This window comes from Scyliorhinus canicula, chromosome 13 (genome assembly GCF_902713615.1).
Source record: "Scyliorhinus canicula chromosome 13, sScyCan1.1, whole genome shotgun sequence".
In the NCBI taxonomy this organism is placed as follows: Eukaryota; Metazoa; Chordata; class Chondrichthyes; order Carcharhiniformes; family Scyliorhinidae; genus Scyliorhinus; species Scyliorhinus canicula.
Genome location: NC_052158.1, coordinates 97,194,877 through 97,210,427, shown reverse-complemented (window position 1 = coordinate 97,210,427; position 15,551 = coordinate 97,194,877). Strand labels below are relative to the sequence as shown.

Sequence of the window (15,551 nt, the reverse complement as noted above, 5' to 3'; positions counted from 1 at the left end):
CACCTGCAGAATGTGGTGGCACCGCATGCTCGGATTGAAGTTCAAGTGGTGATTTAAAGTGGGAGGAAAATTTGCCTAACTTTGGAAGGAGGGTGGGATCTCCATGGTAACCCTCACTGTGAAAGTCAGTTTGGGGATTAGCAGTTATCTGGCTGGGAAAGAAGAGAAGATACAAACAATCAGAAGCTTGTTTCTGGAGAACAGAATGTCCACTTAAGGTATAATCATCTTAGGGGGATGCTCGGTTGTTTTAAAGGGTAACAGAAAAACCTTTCTGTAGTTCAGAGAATAAGTTGCCTATTGAAATAGTGGTTTGTCAGTATTGCTTTTCGATTGTGTGTTACAGTAAAAGTCCTGTCATGTGATCCTTTCAGTCGCTCACTGAGAGTTTGAATAGGGTCTTAAAACTCATCGGTCTCCACTGGAATCATTATAATATGTAATGAAATAATTGCCTTTTGTGTGTTCTAGGAATGATGGAGTTCAGTCTATTTGGAATTTCCTACGTAAGTCTATTAGGAAGTATTTTGTACAGAATGTGCTGAAAGCCATTTCTCATTGCATAATGCTGAAATTCAGCAGTTTCTTGTGGAATAATATAAATGTTATTAACCCTCAGACTGGAGCAGATATTTGTGGCTTTTTTAAGAATAGTACCTATGAACTGTGTCTTCGCTGGATGCAGCTTGGAGCATTCTATCCCTATTCTAGGAACCACAATGGATTGGGGTTCATGGTAAGTCAGTTTTGCTTAACTATGATAAAACAGTGTTAAATTCAAAGGAGAATGTAAAGTTTTAAATTCAGCAGTCAATATACAATCTGGCATTCTGCATTGAATATAGAAGTTGAAATGCAGGGCTACTTTGGAAATTGAAACAAAGAGATTGTGAATCCGATAAAATACTTGCCTTCAACCTTTTCCTATTAATCCCTGAGAGATGAACAGTACTTAAGCTTAGGATTCTGAAACTCGTTAGACACTATTGTCTATTTGTAGTTCATGACTTTAATCATTTCCAGCAACCATCTTTTTTACGCTGACCTTATTCTGCAAATACATTTCAATTCCCCATTTAACAATTTTCTTTCTATGATTACTTATATCAGTTATCAATAATGATTAGCCACATCCTGAATAATTCATTTCAAATGTTTCTGAACTTTAAAGTTAAAACTATTGGTGATGGCAATCTTAGAAGTCGCTTATTTTGACAAGAACTTCCATTTTCTATGCTGTCAGTCTCAATGTAAAATTCATTTTAAAAAGTTATATCGTGGTTGAATAAGGTATAACTGAGTTTTGAATTCCATACTGTATCATTATTACTGTTGAACTATGTCTCTGGCACTGTGGAACTAGATTTACAACTGCAGAATGTCACATTTCTACATTATGAGGGAAATATCTATGGATTTTATTTTTTTAAATTATTTTGTAAGTTTATTTATGATATTTCAGCTTCTACAATAATCCAATGTATTTGTCCTAATATGTATGTTACTTTCCTTGATTAAAAAGTAAGGGGGCAATCAGTCTATTTTACTTCCTGGTTTGCTGTCTGTAAGAAATATTCAGCGTGATTGGTCGCTTTCCTTGTTGACAATGTGTTGCCGGGTGCCAGAGATCTTCTATTGCTGATGTCAGAATGAAATTAACATTGGGGAAAGGGAAACCCATGTCACAGTGATATTGCCTCTTTATGAGTAGTTTTCTTCATTTCAACAGTGACTGCAAAATCTGAAGAAATTGCATCACATATTAAGGACTGAGCAATATTGGGATATTATTATTTTGTCCTTTGAGGCTGCACTATCAACTTTGGCTTTAAATCTTTGAATTTCTTCATAAACTAATGAATTTCTTTGGGAATTGAGATTGAAAATTAACTTTCTTTTGAAATTAACCTGGCACCAAATACATTGAATTGCTGGAACTGACTGACAAATTTAAGACATTGCCATCAATTACGATTACAACTGAATACAATACTAATTGTTTCAGTGAGGTATCCATCTTGGGAATTTTAGATCATGAATCGACTTCCAATGCTGTGAACAAAACGTGTGACAAGCTGAAGGAGGGTAATTTGAGCCCGAGGAAAAAATACTTGTTATTTCTCTTTAAGTCTATTCCTCTGTACGGAACAGTTGTAAGGTATAGGTATTAATTAGAATGTTGCTAATTGGAGCATTGTTTCGGAACAATAAGATAGTTGATTTTGATCTTTTGACACCCAAACATTTGGTGGTTGGGGTACTTTGATTAGAGCATGACAATTGATGAAGTGTGCTGGCGAGTGGGGTGTACCAGGTGGTTGCGTATGCCAACTGCTGGAGTGTGGTGATTGGTTGAGTCCCCCTCCTTGGAGTGTGGTGATTGGCAGACAGCAGTGATTGTTGAAAGGGGCTGGGCAGTGGAGTGTGGTGTTGGTGAAGTGAGATGACTGGTGGAGTGTGGTCAATGGTGTAGCGTGCTAACCGGTGGAGTGCGCTGATTAATGGAACGTGCTGGCAACTGGAACATGATGGCCCGTGGAGCGCGGTGAATGGCACTGGGTTGTCCTGGGTCAGTAGGATGTGGCAACCAGTGAGGTGTGCTGGTGTTATTCTACAGCCTAGGAAATTTTCTGGGGCCTGGATGAACATTTCAGTTTCGATAAAGGATTGCCGTAACTTGCATTGCTGGGTCGCTTTAGATCTATCAGTTGTGGAACTTACTGAAATGTGCATGATGTGCATGCACTACCCAGTTCTAATCCCGATCTGCGGATGAAAACTCACCAATGGGCACAATAAGAAGCCCATTTCAAAATTGTACAAACCATTGGTGGGGTAGGATAGCACAACATAAAATCACCAAATTGTTTAAAACATTTCATCTCAACCAGGCTCCTGAAGTGGATGAAGGTCACTAAGCACATTTTCAGGTGGATAGTCAATTTAGAAATACTTCTTTAGCTGTGCAATAAAACGTGTAACAGTTACTAATCATCACCATGAACGGTCAAATAATTGAGTAAAATAAATAACACACCTGTACCATTCGTAAAAAGAAATGTGCTTCATGTTAAATGTAATAATATTGCATTTGGTACAACACAATTTGCTACACTGGAAAAATAACAGGGTCAGCTCAGACCAGCTGCATTCCAGAATTTCTGAATTCCATGGCAACCAGAGAGAAAGCACAAATAATTTGAGGAGCAAAGGCACTGAGAAACAAGACAGATTTGTTTACCTGCCTCTCACTTTACCTTGTCAGTAAAATAACATATTTTGATGAATGAATGCTCTGTTAATTACATTATGTAAGCTCTGGAAAGAATACACAGATAAGCATGTGTACAGGCTCATGTCCAAAGTTTGCGTGTTGATGAAACTTAGAACTAAAATAATTTCCTTTCACATTCTGTTTACCTGAAATAATGTTAGTGTAATATGCATTGAATTTGACTTTAGTAATAAACTAATCTGGCAGCAGTTTAAATGGTTGTAAAACTGAATAAATGGTATGGCTGAAATCCTGTCATAGTGAAGTACTGGTTTTCAGACTTTTCTAAAAGAAATTACTGAGGAACTGCCTGTTGATGAAAAACATGGCAAATGTTTGATTCAAAATATTATTTGAATATTAGTATTGAATTATAATGGTGTACGTAGCTTTTTACGCTGGTCAGCTGCTCACCGGTTCAGTGATAGAATAATATGTTTGTTTATCACAACATATTCTGAGAGAAAGCCAAGATCAAGGGCTGGATTCTTCCAGCCCCATGGAGTTGGGATTGGAGACAGGGGGTTGTGAAAATAGGGAAGAATCCATGGATGATTAGCATCCAGCTCAGCTTGCAGCGCCATAGGTGTCAAGTAGTTCCCACTTCGGGACCATTTTGCAATGGCAACAGTATTCTCCTGCCTTCAGAGTGCACCCTGCCATGTACAGAGGCTGCCAGCTCAATCAAGGTCACCTTCTGATGGCATGTCAGGGAGTCATCGGAACCTAAGGCCCCATGTCCCAAAGATGGGGTCACAGGGAGAAAAGCCACAATCCTGCCTGTCACTATCCTTTCAGTGGATTTTCCTTCACTCCTGACAGGAAGATATGTTTGTCCATCATTGCATAGTCTAAGAGAAAACCAAGATCAAGCACTGGGATTGCTGTTTTTCTCAGTGGGCCTCCAGATTTGGGAACCCTCTTGACATCCTTAATAGGGTGTCAATTTAAGCTACAATGTTCTCATCACACACAAAGTCCCTTTTAAGCACGCAAGATGACAGTGGTAAGACGCACTCTCCTCTGAACTCAAGTGAATGTCTGTAATTTTCTCCTCAAAATCCCCCCAGATGATTCTTATACCATGAATCACCTTGTCTCACTGAACTCCGGTTTCCACACGAGTGATTTCAAATTCCGCTTTCAAAAGTTACGCTTTCAAATCTTCTTTTAAATTAAGCTTTCCCTCTGTTGATTCTATCAAGATTTCACTTTCAGGTATTACATCTCTCCCTTCAGGTTTCCTGTGTCTTGGAGGTTTTTACACCAACTCTGAGGTCCAGCCACCGATTTCCACAATTATCTCAAATAATCTCTCCCAAACTGTAGTAATTTCTCACAAAGCTCAGCACTACTGCAGATATATTTATGGCTTCTCACAATCCAATGCCTCATCAACACTATGACTTTACTGAACAATAATCTGACTATCCCAGTTTCCTCTGTTACGTTAACTCCAAACTTCTTGGAAACTTCTCTTTGTTTCTCTATATTACTTAACTGAACTTCAGGTTTCCAGCAACTGTTTACTTGACCATTACCCCATAATATGGCTTTTCTTCGAAAAAGGCTGAGGCACGTGTTCCTGTTTAGCCTTCTAAAGCCAACTGCTTCTAGCAGAGCTGTGAGAGTTGCCTTCTGTCACTACCTATCTCCAACTGCTATCGATTTCAGTGAAACTAAAACTTAAAATCTTCCCTACTTTACAAGGCCCCAGTTGTTAAGAAACAAAGGCTGTTTTATTGACCCTTCATGGCATAGCTGTCTCTAAGTACAATAGAATCACAGTTGGAATTGAAACCAACCTCCACACGTACAAACACCTTTTTCCAGCATGAATCTAACTATGGGCGAGATTCTCCGCAAATGTAGAGAATCGTAAAGGCTGCCGTGAGACAGGCCGTGACCCAAGGCAGCCTTCACGCCCACTTCCGGGGCTGATTCTCCCCCCCGGGCGGGGCTAGGAACGCGGCCCCGTGCGTCACGGCGGCGCGGCCTTGACGACGGTCATCAAGGCCGCATGCCAAGCGTCACGCCAGCTGACACGGCCGATGACGTCAGCCGCGCATGCGCAGGTTGGACAATGCCACCTGCGCATACGCGGTTGGCATCTTTTCCCTCAGCCGCCCCGCAAGGCGTGGCGGCTTGATCTTGCGGGCGACGGAGGGAAAATAGTGCATCCATTACAGACGCACAGCCTGCGATCGGTGCCCACTGATCTCAGGCCTATGCCCCCCTTGGCACGGCCGTGGTACGGCCATGCCAATCGGGCCCCCAGATGCCCCAAACGGGAATCTGGTGCCCATTTTACGAAGGCAGCAAGCAGGTGTGTTTGCTGCCATGTTCAAACGGGCATGAAGGCCCGGCCGCTCGGCCCATCGGCATCGGAGAATCGGCGCTTGTCGTAAAAAACGGCGAGCGGCGATTCGTGGCGAGGGGGGGTCAGAATAGCGGGAGGGCGTGAAAAATGTCGGGAGGCCCTCCCGCTATTCTCCCACCCAGTGTGGGGGCGGAGAATCGCACCCTATAAGTTTTACTTTCCAGGCACAGAAACATTGAATTAAAGCCAAATAAATAGAAATATTTTTCCAATACAAATAGAAATTCCTTAAGACTACCATTGTTTTCATAACAATTAGCAGTTTGCTGCTATCAGAGAGCTAAGGATGAAGACAAAGCAGAGAAGGCGCCATTGTCCAAAGAAATGACAATCAACAGCAGACTATTTAATTCATACCCCAGAATGCACAATAAGTAGGATCAGGAGAAATCTTATCCTCATTCCTCAAAGAGAACATTCAATTGTATATTTGGGAGAACCAGTTGTTGAGGGTTAAACTGACAATGCACCAGAAACTGCAACTCTTCCTGTCGACCAACCAAGTCAAAGGAAAGAAGTCCAAGAGGAAACTATCAATCTTCCAAACTTCAAATGGACACTATCATGGAGAGTTGCGAAACCTCCAGACTGATCAAACCTTGGAAATCAGAGACTTGGGAGGAGAAAGGATAGTATGTAAATATATTTGGACAAAAGACTTGGCGTACCGCCCACATATACAGTTTGAAGTTTTGAGGCATAAACCCTTCTTATTAAAATAAAGTTCCAAATGTTTCATTGCTAATACGAGGGTCCTCAGATGTACTTCACCTACAAGGTACAAATAATGAGTATTTATGAATTAAGTAGAATTTATTAAGTAAGACTTTACATGTACGTAACCAGAAGCAGTGAAGACAACATAGAAGTTTCTCATCTCTCAGTAACTCTTGGTGTTGTCAGTGCAGGTGAAGTCTCTATACTTTGTATTTGAAGTGATGTTGAACTGTGTCCAAGAGAGTCATATTCCAGAAGTCATGGTATCACCGCGCCAATAAGAATTACAATTTCTTAACTTTTTGGCGGGATACCCAGAATTCAGTCCCGGATGGGACAGTGAATAGAGCATCAGAGCAAAAGTGTAATTGGCACCGAACACAAACCCGAATGCTATGCTTCAACCCCTCGCTGGCAGCGTGAAAAAGTTTCAAGCGGCACACCGGTAGGAGCATGGAATAAAATGCAAAAGGGTCATAATGACCTATTTACATCTATTTAGAGGGCTACATCAGAGAGATGTAAGTAATTCCAAACACTCAAGCATGTGATTTCACTCCACTTACCTCTCTTTGATGTGGGCAATGTTTCCAAACATTGGGGTTTCACCACTTAGGTCACTGAAGGGTGATGGGATATGAATGGATCAAAGTAGCAGGGGATTTTTATGAGCTGTCAATCACAAATCACTAAAGCCACAAATGGATTGCAGACAGTGAATCTGTGGGAACCAGACGCAGGCATAGCTGCTCATCTTCAAGGATTGGCCAAGCGGAGTGGCAAGGTAAGTATTACAGCTAGAATGCTTCCCACAGGCCCTGTCTGGACTTCTCGCTAGCTTCTAGACAGGGGTCTCTTTTCCGGGGGCAAGGGGAGGGGGTTGCGTGTGGGGGGGGTTCTGTGGAGTGGGTTCCTGTAGGCAGGGGGTCATATGGTGGGTCCCCTTATTACAGTGGTCCTGGGAGGGTGGGTCAAGTCAACCCCCCCCCCCCCCCCCGTACTTGGGGGTGACTGGGGTACCCAGATAATATGAGGATGGGGAGCTTCTCTGTGAACAAATAACAATACAGCACAGGAACAAGTCCTTCAGCCTGCAAGCCTGCACCGACCATTGTACCTGCCGAAACTAAAACCATATATACTTATGTAGTCCGTGTCCTTCCATTCTCACCCTATTCATATATTTGTGTAGATGCCCCTAAAATACCGCTATCGTACCTGCTACCACCACCTCCCCAATCACCGCGTTCCATGGGCTGGATTCTCCACTCCCCGATGCCGACATTGCCATTGCCTGAGGCCTGCTCCACAATGCTCCGTTGCCAATCGGCCAGATTCCCGACGGAATGGCTTACGTGTGCTCCGGGATCCTTGCATGGCAGCTGCGGACTCAGTCCCTGGCTGCCACAGTCGGGGGAGGGCCCATCGGTGGGCAGGGAGGGGCTTCAATCGGGGCTGGGGGCAATGTGGGTGGGTGGTCCGGGGCGGGCGAGCGGCCGATGCGGGATGCTACTTTCGCGGGCTGATTACGCCATGCGCATACGCGGCCTCTTAACCGGAAGTGCTGGGGGCCGTATCGGCAGCTCGAACTGTGAGCTCCATGACGGCTCTCTGCTAGCCTCCAGCAAATGGAGGAATCGGTGGCCTTTTCACACCAGTTTTCCTGGCGTAAATTACCACAGTTTTCATGATGGAATCAGAACTTAGTCTCAAAATCAGAGAATCCAGCCCCATATCTTTACCACTTGCATCGTTCATTTGTTCTAAACTTTTCCCCACGCACTTTAAACCTATGTCCTCTAGTACTTGACTCTCCTTCCTCAGGAAAGAGCATCTGACTATCCACTCTGTCCATGCCACTCATAAACTTGTAGACCTCTATCAGGTTGCCTCTCAACATCTGTCGTTCCAGTGAGAATAGACCGAGTTTATCTAACCTCTCCATACCTGGCAATATCCTAGTAAATCGCTTCTCTACCCTCTCCAAAGCATCTACATCCTTCTGGTGGTGTGGTGATCAAAATTGTACACAATATTCCAAATGAGGCTTACTAAGGTCCTGTACAGCTGCAACATGAATTGCCAATTCTTATATTCAATACCCCGATCAATGAAGGCCAGCATGCCCTGTGCCTTCTTGACCACGTTACCACATGCGTTGCCACTTTCAGTGATCAGTGGACAAGCTTTCCAAGATCTCTCTGCCTGTCAGTACTCGCAAGAGCTCTATCATTTATTGTGTAATTCCTACATGCATTGGACCTTCCAAGGTGCATACCTCACACTTGTCCGGATTAAACTCCATCTGCCATTTCTCCACCCAAGACTCCGACAAGTTTATATCCTGCTGCATCCTCTCACAATCCTCTTCACTATCCACCAATTTCTGTGTCATCTGCAAACTTACTAATCAGATCAGCTATATTTTCTTCCAAATCATTAATATACACCACCAGCAACAAAGGCCCCAGAACTGATCCCTTTGGAACACCACTAGTCACAGCCTGCTACCCTCTGTCTTCTCTGCCCAAGCCAGTTCTGTATCCAACTTGCCAGTTCTCTGATCCCATGTGACTTCAGCTTTTGTACCAGTACATGAGGTACCTGGTCAAAAGCTTTACTGAAGTCCATGTATACAACATCTACTGCCTTTCCCTCATCTATGATCTTTCTCACTTCCTCGAAAAACTCAATCAAATTCGTGAGGCACAACCTCCCCTTCACAAAACTATGCTGTCCATCACTCATAAGTCCTTTGCTTCCATATGTGAGTAAATCCTATCTCTGAGAATCTTTCCCTACCACTGACATAAGGCTCACTGGCCTATAATTTCCTGTATTATCCCTGCTGCTCTTCTTGAACAATGGAACAACATTGGCTACTCTACAGTCCTCTGGAACTACACCTGTAGCCAATGAGGATACAAAGATTACTATCAAGGCCCCAGCAATTTCTTCCCTTGCCTCCCTCAGTATTTTGGGATAGATCTCATCAGGCCCTGGGGACTTATCTGCTTTAATACTTTTTAAGATGCCTAACACCTCCTCTTTATTAATATCAACATGACTCAGAATATCTACACACTCGACCCTATACTCCTCATCCACCAGGTCCTTTGGTGAATACTGAGGCAAAGTATTCATTTAGTACCTCTCCCATTTCTTCTGGTTCCATACATAGATTCCCTCCAATATCCTTGAATGGACCAACCCTTTCTCTGGCTATCCTCTTGCTCTTTACAGAAAGAGCCTTATATATAAAACAGTATAAAAAGCCTTTGGATTTTCCTTAATCATGTTTGCCAATGATGTTTCATGACCCATTTAGCCTATCTCATATTTTAGTTCACCTTCTAACTCCCTAGAATCAGCATGTAGGTCCTCATCCCATTTTTTACCTATATTGTTGGTACCTACATGCACCATGACAGCTGCCTGTTCACCCTCCCCCTTTAGAATGTCCTGCAGCCACTCTGAGACATCCAGAACCCTTACAGCCAGGAGGCAACATACCATGGGGAGGGTGGTTGGGGCTGATTTTCAGTGTGGGGTTAGTAGCCGATGTATGTAGGCGGGGGCGGTGCCGGCTGCTCAAGGTAGCGACCGAGATCAGGATTCCCCAGGGAATCCACTCAAAATCTACGGCCATACATAAATTTGTATGGCTTGGAACACTGAATTGCATCCTGCTTTACACAAGGGAATTGTAAAACTGGAACAACAGGAGAACATTGCATCCCAAACGGAACATCATGGCCTTTAGAAGGCAGATTACACCTTTCAGGCCTTGCGAGATGTTGTTTGTTGAAAAATATTATGCGCTACGTTTATGCCAAACGGCAAATCATTAAAGCAAAATCTGCCAAATAGGTAATAAAGGTTGTCAATAATTTAGATTTTTCTTTGAATGGTAACTGCCAAAAGCTGCTGTTGGCATAGAGTTTTGAGAACATACTCTTCGAGGACTTGGTCAAGCTATCGTCTACTGAGTGCATTGTGTAGATTTCCCGAACCACAGGCTTGTTAAATTAAGTCCGGTTGACACAGCCGTAAAGTTTGGTTTAGAAACCAGAACCATTCCGGAGCACCAATGTGATCAGGCTTAGTGACAGAGGCAGAAACATAAGATTTGTTTGAACAATAACTGGTTTATTGTATGAACATAACTATTTACAGATGCAAATGACTACAGATATTGGTCTCAGCCATGAGAGTCATGTGACTCTTTTACATCACCTTGTTGGCGGTGCTGTTTCTTCATTCCCACACAATTTAGCTTTGAGAACCCTAATTTCACAGTGACCAATTAGTAGGCTATCTCCCTGAAGATTGCACAGGGGAGTGTACTAATGGCATGGGCAGGCTTGAAACTCCCGTATGTCCCTCATGCATGTCCACCAGAAAATCCAGTCTGACTACTTTTTGAAATCTGTTTGAAATATTGAGGTCATGAACAATATGCATATCCAAAACAAACTTCTGAATCCTTTACCTGAAGGGCCCATGATTGTGCAGAGCCAAGTTAGTTGATCTCAGCCCATAGGATTCATGAAATAATCAGAACGTTCATATGTATGCACATTCCAATTGAGTTGGGTGTGCTCAGCTATGGTGCCCCGGCAGCTCTTGCTCTCTGTGCTGGGTGTACTTTTGGCCCCTGGGTGAGATGGTGGAGAATGGTGGCTTACACTGCAGGAACTAACAGCCTCAAAGGAGTTTTAGCAGGATTCGGGATGGAAGTGTTATTAACAAAGTCTCATCATTAAAGAGACTGTTGCACCATCAGAGATGTAATTTTATAGAATTAAATGTTAAACCAGGACCAAGTCTTCCCTGATGTAAAAGATCAAAGGACACCATTCAAGAGCAGTGAAGTTTCTCCTCGTGCCCTTTCTGTGAACACATTGGTCATCATGTTCGTCTACAACAATGACATTTCAAAAGTACTTCAATTGTGACGTGTTCCGCAATGTCCTGAGAATGTGAGAAACCCTATATGAATGCATTTTCCAGAAATATCTTTAATACACAAGATATTCTATAGCCAAATATTCCACCATATGGGTGCATTGGGAAATAATTTTTCCACATGTCCATTCAACTGTGCTTTGAAGAGCTATTGAAAACATTGGTATTCGCCCTGCTGATACCATTTTTTCCAGGATTTTTCAGGATTCAGCAAACAACAAGAGAACCCCCATGAAAATTCACCCTTACATTTTTAGAGCCTGTTTATATTATAACTGAATCAACTGATTGAAATTTTCGCTCGTTGCACATGCACAACCAAAGGTAGTACAAAATAGCTATGCAGCATTTTCCAGAAGAAAACAAGACATTTTGCAGATTTCTTCTCGGAAATGTTCATGTGCACAGGGATTGATAGTAGCTTTGGCTAAATCATACACCTGGTTTAATGATTACATTTTCATTTTTCAGAGACAGGATCCCGTGGCCTGGGATGAGAAATTCCAGAATATCTCAAGGAATATTCTCCGAATACGATACAAGTTGTTGCCATATCTCTACACATTGATGTACGAAGCTCACTCTCAGGGCAGTACAGTGATAAGACCATTACTTCACGAGTAAGTTAATTAAAATTATCCACTGATTAAAATTTGCTTAGTTCTTCAACCAATTCAGCATGTTATTTAATTTGCTTGTGAAGGTTTTTTGAAGATAAAAAGACATGGACTATTGATCGACAGTTCCTTTGGGGTGGAGCATTGATGATTAGTCCTGCGTTGATCAAGGTAGGGGTCATTTTTATTTTATTGCACACTTACCTATTGAATACCATTGACTATAACTATAAGTAACATTCCGCACTCTGAATTTCAGGGGGTGACTACTGTACATGCCTATGTCCCTGACACTCGCTGGTATGACTGGTTTACAGTAAGTTATTTCAAATTATGCTCAAAATATGAAGTAGTCAAATAATATGATGAAAATAATTCTAAAGTTTGTACCGTGAAACCTCAAAGTATTTTATTGTGCAACTTGTTTAGAAAGTTAGTCATTTAAAACCTTTGATCAAAGCAGCAATAATACTGTCACAGTATGGAAGACCAATGATAATTGGGCTGGAAATAATCCAATGGGCGAAAACAATGCTCTGTGACCCTAATAAGTGTTAAAATGTGGGTGAGTTTTTGTTCTCTTTATAAATCATGATCTCAGATGGATCAAATGATCAAAAACTCATAGGAAACAGGAGCAGGAATAGGCCATTCATCTCCTTGGAGCTTGCTTCATCATTAAATCAGATAGATGCTCATCTGATTGTGGCCTGAACTTCACTTTCTTACCTGACCTCCATAATCCTTGACTCCCTTTTTGGTCAAAAATCTAACTCAGCTTTGAATAGATTCAATGACCCAACCTCTATTCGTCTCTGGGGAAGATAATTCTAAATATTACCAATCCTCAGAGAAAATAAATCCTCCTCATCTCAGTTGTAAATGGGAGAACCCTAATTTTAAACGGTGCCCTCCCCATCCCATCTCCAGTTTTAGATTCCACCACAAGGAAAAAGGTTGTCTTCACATCTTCTGTCAAGCTCCTTCAGAATCTTAAATAGTTCAATAAGGTCACCTCCTATTTTTCTAAATTTCACTGAATATAGGCTCAACTTGCTCAGCTTTTCCACATGAGGCAATCCCCTTATTCCAGGAATCAGCCAGTGAACATTCTCTGAACTGTATTTCCCTCTTTATGTAAGGAGCCCTAAACTGTACACAATACTCTTGTGTGGTCTCACCAATGTCCTGTGCAGTTGAAGCAAGACTTCCAAACTTACAAAAATTGTGTACTTTTTTTAATATCAATTGTTTTTGTAGAATTGCTATTAATTCTTAAGAATTAAAACTTTGCCAAATTTATTTATGTTCTGTCCCAATTAATAATTTAATCAAAATGTCAGGTCAGGTAGAGAGGAGCATTTTAACAAGTCCTTCCATGTTAACAATTGTTAACTATTCAGATCTTTCAGCCAGGAGCAAAGCGGAGGCATTTGCTGCTGAGGTGTGAAGATGTACAGCCTTATCTTTTCCAGAGTCTGCAGAGGTAAATTGCTCTCCTGGTCACAGTGTGGATCTAATGACGAGGTGAATGTAGAGGTCTGCAGGTGCATTCCTTGGACAGTGAAGCAATGGCCCCTTTAGAGATCAAGACACACCCCTTGAGATCTGTGTTTTGTTTGTATGTGTTCAACTCCATGACTGGAAGTGTTTCTTGGTTCTCACATTTAAAAAAAAATTAATGTAGTTTTAATTACAGATCCACCCATTCTACCAGATTCCCCACCCATTTTCAACACCCTTTGCCTTTGAATCACTCTATAGCTCAGTTGTTGAATCTTGCCAAACAACGAGACTGAGGAACTTGGATTGGTAAGAACCATGGGTGGCAATTGGTGTGAGGTATGGTGGGGGGGAAAATACAGCAGGTGGTGCAGGTACAATCCAAGTATGTGGCGGTGAGTGGGAAGAGGAGGGGAGCTAGAGAAGTGAGAGTGTCAACAAGCAGAGTGAAATAATAAGCATTGATTTTGTCAGCACTTCTCATGTATATAAAGGGCAGGGGATTTAAATGCCTTGGAGCTCCCTTAGGCACCTTCCCAGAAAATTCCAGTGGACTTGCCAGTTACAATGAGTTCATCCATATTTGCACATGTCTACTTTGAACAGTCCCAAAGGGCACCTGAACTCTCCCAAAAAGCATCTTAACCCTCCAAAGGGCATCTGGTCTCTCCAAAAGATGTTCTGGGACCATATCCAAAGGGATACCAAACTCTCTGAAGAAATACAATCGGTTTAGGCCTTCTCCTACAATGTCTAATGTACAGAAGTTTTATTTCCTAAACCCCCCTTGCAAAAATCAAATCAGACCGAAGACAGCTTCACTTTAACATGCCCAAAGTTCAACCTGCCCCTAATCCTGCTCAAAATGGTAGGGGCTGTGTTCAGGAATGGGACTTCCAGATCCAGGCCTCCAGTGCTTAAATGATGGGTATCCTCTCCATTGGTGCAAAAAAATCAGTTCAAGTCTCTCATCTTAACTGCAACATTTTATTCTTGGTGAGCTGTATTACCCTCTATGCCTTTAGTGCTCTCAGTGAACTTTGCACCTGAGCAGTGGTAGAGAGCACATTTCCTGAGTGAGAGACAGCCAGAGTGAGAGGGAGTATCGGGAATTTGAAGCAGAATGGGGATTCGGTGCAGAGTGGGAAGAGGTGCTTTTTGCTTTTTCTCCTTGCTTTGTAACTTTTTAAATCTTCAGTCAGTGGCCTTGCCCTGCTGCAACAGCTGAGGATAAAAGGGAAAGAGCTAATGGATAAGGTCAGTATGCCGTGACTACTTTTATTGCTTATAGTTGAAAATACCTTTCGTAGTTTTTACTTTGTAAGGGTTATGATTGGTAGGAATGAGGTCCAGAAAAGAAGGGTCTGAGAGAATTGGATATAATCTAATATCAAGTATCTTCAAAAAGATTAATTTAAAGGGGTAAGTCACGGCAGAAAGTTCAAATCGTGGATCGCTTCTCTTTCTCCATGTGGGAAGTTGGAAACATTTCCAGTGGCCAGGGCCAGCAAGTGTGGAGGAAGTGTCTCCAGCTACAGAAGGGTCCTGGGGGGGGGGGCGCGGGGCGAACGGATCCCGGGGGGTGACCCCATGGTGGCCAGGCCCACGATCAGTGCCCACCAATCGGTGGGCAGGCCAGTGCCGTGGGGGCACTCTTTTTCTTCCGCCGCCGCCACCACGGCCTCCACCATGGCGGAGGCGTAAGAGAACCCCCCTACCGCGCATGCGCCGGTGGTGACATCAGCGGCAGCTGACGCACTGGCGCATGTGCGAACCCGCAAAGGCCTTTCGGCCAGCCCCGATGCCGGCTGGCGGGCGTCAAAGGCCGTTGGCGTCAGTTTTGGCATCAGTCGGCATGGCGCCAACGACTCCGCCGCGGGCCGAGCCCCCAAAGGTGCAGAGAATTCCGCACATTTGGGGCGGCCCGATGCCTGAGTGGTTGGCACCACTCCGCTACGATCGGACCCCCCGCCCCGCCGGGTAGGGGAGAATCCCGGCCAAGAAAAGTGATAGGCAGAGAAACTAAGAGCCAAACTCAAACAGGGTCACAGTAAATAAAAGTATTGGGAATGGACAAATAATGTTAAATACA

The 15,551-nt window shown here is 43.0% G+C and overlaps 1 protein-coding gene across 6 annotated transcripts in view; it reads left to right on the top strand.

The window, feature by feature from the left end:
• The window catches only part of si (sucrase-isomaltase (alpha-glucosidase)), a 200,304-nt gene that overhangs the window by 164,296 nt on the left and 20,457 nt on the right, over positions 1-15,551 (top strand). For 2 of the 6 annotated variants that reach the window (XM_038816696.1, XM_038816697.1), the window contains 5 exons: positions 472-506; positions 620-736; positions 11,811-11,959; positions 12,043-12,127; positions 12,216-12,272. In XM_038816696.1, the coding sequence (XP_038672624.1) occupies positions 472-506; positions 620-736; positions 11,811-11,959; positions 12,043-12,127; positions 12,216-12,272 (443 nt within the window). Of the gene's footprint in view, positions 1-471; positions 507-619; positions 737-11,809; positions 11,962-12,042; positions 12,129-12,215; positions 12,273-15,551 lie in introns of those variants that run through there. The other 4 variants (XR_005462898.1, XR_005462899.1, XR_005462901.1 and 1 more) reach the window with 4 other exon arrangements.